Source organism: Selaginella moellendorffii, unplaced genomic scaffold (assembly GCF_000143415.4).
Source record: "Selaginella moellendorffii unplaced genomic scaffold, v1.0 SELMOscaffold_11, whole genome shotgun sequence".
Taxonomy (NCBI): domain Eukaryota; kingdom Viridiplantae; phylum Streptophyta; class Lycopodiopsida; order Selaginellales; family Selaginellaceae; genus Selaginella; species Selaginella moellendorffii.
The window spans coordinates 79,590-89,688 of record NW_003314272.1 but is presented as its reverse complement, the minus strand read 5'-3'; the positions used below and the strand labels follow the sequence as shown (position 1 = coordinate 89,688).

General features: G+C 49.9%; 3 protein-coding genes across 3 annotated transcripts; 2 read left to right on the top strand and 1 right to left on the bottom strand.

The window, feature by feature from the left end:
* The first annotated feature begins 6 nt into the window (after window positions 1-6).
* Window positions 7-1,822, top strand: LOC9651489. Its single transcript, XM_002968867.2, has 2 exons — window positions 7-1,471; window positions 1,526-1,822. Exons 1-2 carry the CDS (start codon window positions 68-70, stop codon window positions 1,754-1,756), a joined length of 1,635 nt encoding a protein of 544 aa, XP_002968913.1. The 5' UTR covers window positions 7-67; the 3' UTR covers window positions 1,757-1,822.
* Window positions 1,823-1,916: 94 nt separating this feature from the next.
* On the top strand, window positions 1,917-3,480 carry LOC9650745 (flowering locus K homology domain). Its single transcript, XM_024673873.1, has 6 exons — window positions 1,917-2,243; window positions 2,297-2,555; window positions 2,602-2,750; window positions 2,808-3,014; window positions 3,067-3,264; window positions 3,319-3,480. Exons 1-6 carry the CDS (start codon window positions 1,959-1,961, stop codon window positions 3,478-3,480), a joined length of 1,260 nt encoding a protein of 419 aa, XP_024529641.1. The 5' UTR covers window positions 1,917-1,958.
* Window positions 3,481-5,537: 2,057 nt separating this feature from the next.
* LOC9651488 (serine/threonine-protein phosphatase 4 regulatory subunit 4) lies at window positions 5,538-9,315 on the bottom strand. Its single transcript, XM_024673872.1, has 18 exons — window positions 9,278-9,315; window positions 8,891-9,044; window positions 8,719-8,841; window positions 8,448-8,564; window positions 8,237-8,401; window positions 8,095-8,175; window positions 7,900-8,042; window positions 7,775-7,844; window positions 7,640-7,729; window positions 7,423-7,582; window positions 7,060-7,205; window positions 6,884-7,002; window positions 6,713-6,832; window positions 6,597-6,657; window positions 6,328-6,549; window positions 6,210-6,278; window positions 5,858-6,163; window positions 5,538-5,768 (listed from the first exon to the last, which is right to left on the bottom strand). The coding sequence occupies exons 1-18, from the start codon at window positions 9,313-9,315 to the stop codon at window positions 5,538-5,540; spliced, it is 2,415 nt and encodes an 804-aa protein (XP_024529640.1).
* Window positions 9,316-10,099: the final 784 nt, after the last annotated feature.

Below are 10,099 nucleotides of genomic sequence, written 5' to 3'. Positions count from 1 at the left end.
CCAGGCAGGCATCGGCGTCGTCGTTGTCGTCGTCCAACAAAAGAGATACGAGGTATAGTGTGTAGCCATGATGAATCTTAGAGCCTTGTGTGTGTTACTCTCGTCCCTGGGTGCCGTCATGTTTCTGTCCCCGGAGCCTACGGTGCGCAAGATGAACAAGGACGTGATTGTTGTGGAGGCCCATAGCGTCTCGGCCACCTACAAACACGCGGAGGAGGATTACAATGGCAAGCTCTTGTCCGCGACCAAGCGCGGCCAAGACGCAGCTTCAGAGGCTCGGGACAGGCTGTCGGATTATGTGAGCGAGGGCGCAAGCAGAGGCGCAGAGTCAGCGGCCAGTGCACGAGACAGGCTCGGCGACTCCTTGAGCTCCGCCGGCGATGTAGCACATCAAGCCGTTGAGGAGCAGCAATCTCTGGGCAGCAAGCTGGCGAGAGCTGTCACGGAGAGGGTTCAGGAGGCTGCGCACTACCAGCCCAACTTGGGCCAAGGCGTTGGCTTCTACGACGCCTCCCACGGTACGCCGGAGGACCAAGACCTCAAGAAGTTGGAGGACTACCTCGAAGGTGCAAGGAGCTCGGCCAGAGATGCAATGGACAAAGCAACAGAAGGGCTTGGGCTTCTCCGGAACCAACTTCCAGAGCTAGAGCCGCACGAAGAGCATCCCAGCCTGGAAATGGCAAGGGGAAAGGTTCGCGACTACTACGACGTTACCAAGGCCGCTGTGCTCGACGCGCTCAGCAACAAGGAGCAGCAGCTGGGAAGCTCGCTCGATTCCTCCAAGCGTCGAGTTGAGGCCTACTATGACAAGGCCAAGCAGGCGTCCTTGGAAAGCTTGGAAAACCAAAAGGAGAAGTTGGGACACATTGTCGACGTGGTGAGGCTCAAGCTCAATGCTGGACGGGGGGCAGTCTTCAACTACGGCATGAGCACAATACAGAGCGGCAAGGACGCCGTTGTGGACGAGAAGAACAAGCTCTGTCTCAAAGTGCACGAGGCTGAAGAAGAAGCGGCAAGGTGGGGCAACAGCGCGCGGGAGAAGGTGAATCGAACGTGGAATCAGGCCGGTGCATGGGCTCACGATAAGATGGCCAAGCTCAACCAGTCTGAAGAGATGGCACTCCGGATTTGCAAGCAGTGGGTCCATAAGTCGGTGGCCACCTTCATTCGCCTGATGCACTTGTTCCTCTTCTCGTCCACGTTTGGCAGTGCACTGTGGGTGACTTTCATCTCTGGATTCGTGCTCTCCAACAACATATCCCGCCACCAGTTCGCCCTGGTGCAGAGTAAGATTTTCCCCGTCTACTTCAGGATTGTTGGGTCGGGGATTGCTCTTCTCCTTGCAACGCACATACTGCTGCACTCGCCGCCAGGTGCCCACCTGTCGGAGCTGCTGCAGTGCTACAACCTTGCGGGGTGCCTGGTTGTGACACTGCTGAACACTTTCCTGCTGGAACCACGGCTGACAAAGGTGGGCGCCTCCACTGTTGCGAATTGTGCGCTAAGCCTGTGCTTGTTTCTGCAGTGTGTGTTTGACAAAGTACGGATAGAGAAGGAGGAAGGCAGGGCTTTGGATCCCGGCCCTGGAGAACGAGGAGGAGGAAGTGGTGTGGACGATCACGCCAGGAGGACGCAGCTGGGGGACGTGATGACAAGGGTCCGGGCGCTGCACTTCTGCAGCTCTGCTGCAAATCTTGCAATGCTGGTCGGGCTGGCATGGCATCTGTGGTACCTCAACTGCCGGTTGGGCATCTGATCCGGCATGTCCTGACTTGTCTTGTGTGATATTGTCTCTTTTAAAAAACACATGAAGATCTGGGAATATTCGCGTGGCACAAGTTAGTTGTGTGTGCTCCAGGTTTTGAGGGCAAAGTATGGAGCGCCTCCGGCGGCATAGCACTGTTCATGGTTTGCCTCTTCTTCCCATTTCCTCTTGTCGAGTTCGCTAGAGCGCCTGAATGGCGTGCTCGGTGATTATCGGAGAGCCGGTCGACCTCCTACACTTCGAGGACCCTGCCAGTGTAACTCTACCAAGCACCGTCGCTGGCTCCCAGGAGGAAACGCCCCCGGGAGAGAGAAAATGGCCCGGCTGGCCAGGGGATAATGTCTTTAGGCTCATTGTCCCTCTTCACAAGGTTGGTGCAATTATTGGGCGCAAGGGCGAGTTTGTCAAGAGAATGTGCGAGGAAACAAGGTCGCGCATCAAAATTCTCGACGGTGTACCAGGAACGCTAGAGCGCATCGTACGTAGCCTTTGCCAGTTTTGGCATCCAGCCATGCAATGCAACTTGTGCAGGTGCTCGTTTCCGCCAAGGAGGATCCCGAAGCAACTATCTCACCCGCAATGGACGGCCTACTCCGGGTCCATCGGCGAGTTACAGAGGGCTCCAGTGGCGACGGTGAACCTGTTGAGCACATCATTTTGCCCTCGGGCCTCGTTCAGTCTCGCCTTCTCGTCACCGCTACACAAGCTGGTAGCCTGATTGGAAGACAAGGTGCGACAATCAGGTCCATACAGGAGACCTCGGGTGCTACAGTCCGAATCATGCCAGTTGGTTCGTGCCCTTTTGTGCTACGTGCTGTTAACCCTTGTTGTCTCAGAGGAGCTCCCACTTTGTGCGTTAGCGGACGACAGGATGGTGGAAGTCCAAGGCGAAATCTTGAAGGTGCAGAAAGCCATGGAGCTTGTGGTCTCTCATTTGCGCAAGTTTCTCGTGGACCGATCCGTGCTCCAGCTGTTTGAGTTCAATGTGAGTTTTGCTGGATCCAGATCCATTGGATACAAAGTTCATAACGGTGAATTACAGCGCGCTATGTCGAGCCAAGTACAAGGACAGCAAGCTGCTGCTATTGCTACTTCATGGGCTACCCCCACAGTCGCTGCTACCACACCTTACTCGTCAACCGACTACTATGCGGATCAGGCGCAAAGCCAACATTATGCTGTCTCCGTGTATGGTGGTGATCCTGGTCGGGTGGATGTAACAAGCACCACGCCAGCGGCACCTGCCGAGGTAAACAACTTACAGGTTTCGCTTGCTCACAAAGCCTTTTGTTCAATCGTAGACTGTGAGTCAGCAGCTCCAGGTCCCCCTCTTGTACGCAGATGCAATCATTGGAACTGCCGGGGCCAATATCAACTACATGCGGCGGACAAGTGGAGCAACCATTAGCATACAAGAGACTCCCAATGCCCCAGGAGAGATGACAATCGAAGTGCACGGGCAGTCGACTCAAGTTCAAACAGCACAACAGTTGCTTCAGGTTCGTTGAAGTTGTCACTGAGATTCCACGCCTCTCGTGCTTTCTCTTCTCTAGAATTTCATGGCAGGAGCTGCAGGAACAACTGCAGCAACCACTTGCACCACCTCCGACTACAGTTATACAACTCAAAACACCCTGTACGCGTCGGGAATGAGCTACAGTCCCAGTGCTTACGGATCACAATACAGCAGCGGCTACGTTTACTATGGCACCTGAACGTAGGTCCTCACGTGTTTATCACTTCATTTTTGAGGACAGATTCTTAAAGTATTACAAGTTATGGAAACTTGCTTGTTCATTTACATGAGCAATGGTGGCGGCTAGGAGCGGGCCAGCAAGGGCTGAGCACACTAGAGTCTTCGATTCGGAGATGGACAGTGGGCTAGCGTCATGTGTTGCAATGCACATTGAAACGTCCGTGAGACTGTAGTTGCTGCGAGCAACAACCTCATCGGCTCTCCAGAACGTGATATCAAACCTCAGCGCTTCTCTTTCAATTTCCATTTGCCTCTTCCGGACGCCCTCCCGTAGCCTCTCACGTCTCAAGGCTTCCCTGCCGACATCAGTAGCACTCTCATTGCCCCCCATCTCCCTCGGAAGCTCACGAGCTCTGCGTCCTAGTCTCTCGTTCCACGTTTCACTCCATGCCTCCATGTTCCCGTGTGATAACCTCTCTCCCATGTGATAATCCCGCGTCGCCCCTTCGGCAGGACATGAAGACGCTAAAGGATGATCCAAGGAAGCGCTAACCCCGTCCGAAGTCTCTCCAGAAGCGTAGCTTCCACTGTCAGCGTGGGAAGAAGACGATGCACAGGAAGACTCCAGTACACTTTGAGCGCTGTAACTCCCGTCGCCGTCACCATTTTCTCGCTCTCTTTTTCCAAGCTTCCACGTCTTGAACGCTCTGCTTTCTTCTCTCCTCCTTAAACTGAGCCCTTTGTAGTGTCTGCTTTCTTGCCGCCTCCTCACGCTTTCATCCATCCATTCTGCACTGCGTTCTCGCCTACGGTAGCTCCCAATTCGAACAGACCTGTTGTCTCTGGTCCCTCTACCAGTTCGCTTAAATGGATACTTGAAAGCGAGCTCGCCCCTGCTATCGCCCGGTCCATGAATGCAAATCCCTTTGCAGTTTCTCCACGTCTCCGATGCGTCGTCAAAGGGAGTCCTCTGGTTATCTCCTCCTTCCAGGGTCGTGGCACAGCCCTCGGAACTGTGACTCAGCTCCTCCTCGTTATCTTCTTCGTCCTCATAATTTCCTTGGCTTCCTGAGCTCTCCCCTTGATCTTGTTTACGACGTGAGCTGCAAGCTCTGTTTTCGTCGCTTTCAAGCCACTCCTTTCCTTTCTGCATCAAGTCGCTGCTACACTCCTCACCCGCATTCACACTCTTGCCTTTTACGTCCTTACTGTCGTCCACTTGTTGCTGCCGTATTCTAATTTGCTGAATATGGTGTTCGCGCATGAGAACCGTCACACTTTCTAGCATGTCCACAAGTAGAAACATTTTGAGCTTCTTAAACTTGTGAACAAATGCTGGCACTGAATCACGAAATTCATCCAGTCCTTGCACAATAGCAAATACTATAACGGGCACCATCCTCTTCAGCACGTCGTTGCTGGGAGCCACAACTTGCCTCAGGATCAACTGCGGATAAATCTGCTCGTCAGACAACGGCCAAGAGCAATCCTCATCTTCCTTTTCCTCCTCGTCCAAAGGACTGCGAGTTGTCGAGCTGTTCCCGCCGCTCGTCACGCTGTCTCTGTCCATCCTAACGGCCTCACCTTCGCCTTCTGACGAGCTCTCCCGCTCTTTTCTGTGGACAGGGTGACCCCGCAAGGCTGAATCAAACTCTGAAAACTCGCCAATTTTGGCCGCCATGAAGATAAACTTCTCCACGAACGATCCAATTTCTGCATATCTCATGCACCTCGCCCACGAGGGAGGCTCGTCTTTCGGTTGCCCAACTCTAACAACGAGAGCTTCCAAGCTGTGGAATCGTCTCACCATCATGAAAATCCGCTGCAGCTTATCAACATAAGATGTGAACTGGCCCGGGCAAACGATGCAGAGTGTCGAGACACGCTCGGATTGTTCTTTGAATGCTCTGGAAACTGCCATGCAGCGTACCAGGCTTTTGCAGTCACAGATCGCGTGGAAGATGAGCTGGTAGACCTCATCTGGAAGCTTGTCAAAGGGATCCGACGCGTCTCCCATAGCTCTTCATCAATGATGATGAAAGAAAGGAGGAAACACACAGGCCATTTGTGTCGCTCCTAGAAGAATCCTCTTAAAAGCCGCCCGCCGCTCACAAGAAGTCTCCCTCCCCGCAATGCATACCTAGCCTTCCGGGTAATGAAGTTCCAGGTGTCAACCACAGCATCCCAAGCTCTTTGCAGGGCACTGTCCTCCGAGCTGGAAGAAGCACCTGGATGATTTATAGCGTCTCCTCCCACTCTACTGGCTAGGCCTCTAATGCCAGGAACATTACGAAGCGTTCGTTTCCACTGAATCATTGCAGTCGCATAACCCTAGCTAGAGGCGCACCGGTTTAGGCTTTAGTATTATGACCGTTCGATTTTCAGCTTCTCCTTACCCCAGCTTTGGCCTTGCTTTGAGGCCGCGCTTGTGGTAGAGAGAAGACGTCACTCGACTCGGATTCCGACTCTAGTCTCGCTGAGTTGGGCGCTTTGACCGAGCCAGGAGCGGTGGCAGCAGGAGGAGATTTCTGCTTGCCGCCCGAGCTCAACACTCCAGGTGCAGCAGCTTTTACTTTGACACTGGGACTGCCAGTGACTTTGGAGGGCATTCGCGCCGTGGACGTACCGGTGGCATGTCCGGTCCTTTTGTGAGGTTCCAGCTTCATCCTATGAAGTACATCATCCAACTTCCTCTTCTCATCCTGCCAAAACAACTATACAATGATACAAATATAAAACAAAATTTACTTGCTCTTCCTTGCTCAGCATGTTCCACTCCTCTTCTTCCTTTTGCTTGTCAATGGCTTCAAATTCGGCCTGCGCGTCTACGTTCATGAATACACGGAGTTATTAGGGTGTTCCGCACCTGCGAGAACTTCTCGTTTCCGGGGAGCCTGATGTTCGCGTGCTTCAGGCAGTCCGCAATGCTACGAGCGACGGATGCAACATGGCGATCGTTGTCATTAAGCCGTTGTGTTGCAAAAAAGTTTATTCGCTCTAGTGCCTGGACATCATCTGGAAGCTTGATGGCTGCTTTTAACAAAGGTATGAGTAGGCACGCTCGCATGCGAACACTGGCCACGGCATCCTGTACCGAGGGATAAATCCATGTTCCACGTTTATCATAGAGCAGACCTGTAGGACAACTATTGCTGATTCAAGAAAGTGTTCTTTGAACATTTGTGAGCTTGATGTCCTGCAAAACCCCGAGCTTCATGAAGCATGACAAGGCTTAAGCACAGCAGACGAACTTCAACATGCTCTCGCAAAACTCTATAAACACCAAACGCGACCAGTAGCTTTGCCCATTTGCGAAGTCTTTTATCACTCTTTGTGATAAGTCATAACGCTGGGATGTTCGTTTATTATGGCTGCAGAAAGAACTAGTGAGCAAGGATTCTTGTGCATGCAACAAAACACACCGTATAAATATTGCAAGAGATAGCGTTGCCGCTGATCTAACTGGCAACGCCCCGTCCGACATATATCTAAAGCAAATAGGTACGAAGTACTCAAAGATTTGGTCGCTGGAAACATAGTCCTGCAGAAGCAATATGAGATTCAGTAGCTAGAAATAATTCTCCAGCGAAAGTCCGACAGGCAGCTGAGGAAACGCATTAAGAAGATCAAGTTGTAAACGCCACTGGTGGGTGCTACTAATAGCCTTTTCCATCTGCAACAAGTATGGAATAATTGCACCATATGTTGCCAATCTTTGGTGCTCACCCGAACTTGAGAACTGCCCTGTTAAGAACCAATATATCCCTGCATCATAAAAAATACGAAACTCTTTATCTTTCTACTCACCTAAAACATGCTGGAGAATTGGTAGCAGGGACCCTTGTACCTCTCGTGACGTATCTTTAAGCAAAAGAATCAACGGTTCCTTCAGATACAAAGATGTCTTGTCCTTTCCCAGCATCTTCGTAATCTAAATTGGTAGTCGAAACAAAATCAAAACCAGACATGACAAACTCAACCTCGTGAAAGGATGCCGCGATTGAAGCGCGAACTCTGGGCATTGGATCATGAAAGAGGTGCAAATACATTGCTTGCAATCCCCACACATGCTTTCGTGGGCCCATGCACTTCATCACGGCTGGGAAATTGTATGCACAGAGCTTAAAGGAGACAACTTCGTCAATACAGACGTACGCGCTTTAGAAACTTAAGCTTACTCGTCTTATGTTCTCATCTTCGTGACTACAAAATAACCTGAACGAGTCCACAAGAACCTGCACATCCTCCTCTTTTAATTCTGGTCCCATCTGCAACTCTTATTTTAGTAGATTTTTATGTTGATGGTGTCGCACCTTCACAAGGATTTCTCCAAGAAACGGCAGCAAAGACAGAAGCATTTCCGATTCCTGCTGCACACAAAACCTGCATCTAGCTACAAATAAACTGCAAACACCAGAAATGAAAATGCTGTGCGCACGAACGAATGATTGGAAAGATCTTCAACTGTTTCGTCTCTGGCGGGAACATGCTCAGCATTTCCAATAGACATTTAAGTGATGCATGTTGGACAGGAATTTCCTCATCTCTTAGCAGTTCACAAAGCTCTGGCAGCACGACCCTCTGCAGAGAAGATAAATATAGCTTCCTTAATACAATGGCTCAACGAACATACCTCGGCTGTGTCCAATCCAACCGTCCGTGACAATGGATACAGCTGTCGACACATGCAGACCCGAACCTCTGAATCCGTATCCTGCACACAGTAGGCAGTGTGCTCTGGGGGTACCCATACCGTTTGGTTTGGTATTTCAAACCTGACAAAGTGCCATGGCTTTTTGTAGGAAAGTTTGTTCGACATATTTTCCTTCTAAGGAGGGTGCGGTTGAGCCATATATTCGAGCACAAAGAATTTTTGTCTGGGACGACTCGTCAGGCTGTCCTTTAGATAGAGCCAATTTTAGCAAACTTTCAGTGAGGACCTGTCAAAACGAAATGTCTAAAATGGTGAAACCTTGTCCACACTACCTTTCGAGGTAGAAAAGGCACTAACGAGCAAAGAGCCTCAAGCCAAGCGTACACAACAGCATCTGGCCGAGTTGACGTCAGCATAGTCATTATTGTAGGCAGGAGTCTTCCCACTACCTGTGATGTTTTTAGACGAATGTTTGAGGAACTGGCAGAGCATACATCTTTTGTAAACGTGCCATTTTGAATAATCCTATTCACCGCCTCCCCTACTGCGACCTACAGTGTCTCAGCCCGATCAATGCATCAAAGATATCATTAGAGCACTCACTTGCATTTGTGCATTGAAACGCTCCAGGGAACTGTTGATCGTGGGAATCAGAGCGTGATATGCACGTAGTCCGTACTCTTGGAACGTTGTCGGAAGCTTAGCTACTGCGCAGCTTTGTTGAAGCTGCAGCAAAATTTCCAACAACCTTTCACCACTTCTAGGGAGGGTAAACCTGATGAGCTGTCGGTGAAAGGAACATCTTCAAACGGTCTAGTTCGCCCACATTTTCATCTACAATACATCTCTCAACATCTTCTTTTGTGAGTCCAGCATCTCTCCGCTGTAAAGAGAACAATAGGCGGCTTTTTATCTTGAAACAAGGAAACCTGTTCAGTGGAAGTATCAAATAGATCCAGATCTGGGAGCAAGTCCATAAGACAAAGTCTAGCCGCTTTCGCGTGGTCTCTCGTTTCTTCGCTGCCAACCCGCCAAATCAGGTTTTGGTATATTCCTGAATAGACAATCAACAAGTTATAAAGCTAAGACATTGACTGAAACACGCGTTTTAGCATGACCAAATTTTACAAAGAGTCTCTAGGATGGACCTTGTAAGTCCTACATGAGATTGTTATCATTGCAATGTGGGCGTTGTCCCATAACTCCTTGAATTCCTCCACTTAGAAGATGTTTCACATGACGAGTTTCTTCCGCGCTCCAGTTGCTCAGAGACGCTCATCATCGTCTCGCTCGGCCACTGAAGAGCCAGTTGGCAAGAGAGACTACCCACCTTGTGCTCTAGAAAACTTATATAAAGGGAAATAAAAGTGAGGACCTTTGGTTAAAAGTTTCAGCTATGCGCTAAAGAGATGGGGTCTTCGTCGCAGAGGAAGGTGCTCATTACTTTTTCTCTCTTTTACCCTGTATGTTTTGGTTCTGCTGCTCACAGGGTGTGCCAGGATGATGTCCAAGGCTGGAGGTGGTGCTAATGAAAATATTGAAGAAAAAATCGCAAACTTTTTCTCAAGCGGCTTGAGGCAAGTTTTTTCCTCTTCTCTTTCTCCTCAACTGGCTCACTTTGTTTTTCTTGGTTTTAGTTGTGCGAGCTTTCCTTCTGCAAGACGAGACACTCCTACCATTTGAGGTATGTTCATGGCTTTACTATTTGTTTGATCTGTGTGGTTCTTCTCTCCACAGGTGAGGCTGAGGCCAAGCGTGAAGAAGCTTCTCCCAATACTGAAGAACACCATGAGATGCTGGAGATGTTATGTTTTGGAGTACTACCACGTTTCCATCTGCTTTCATGGGATATGGACAGATCAGAATGAGCATGGGAGGAATCATTTGAAAATGGTGAAATAAAACTCATGTTAGTGCAGTTAAAAAATGGTTTGCTTACAAGCAAAGAACATGTACTAAAAATCCAACTTTTGTAAAATTCATA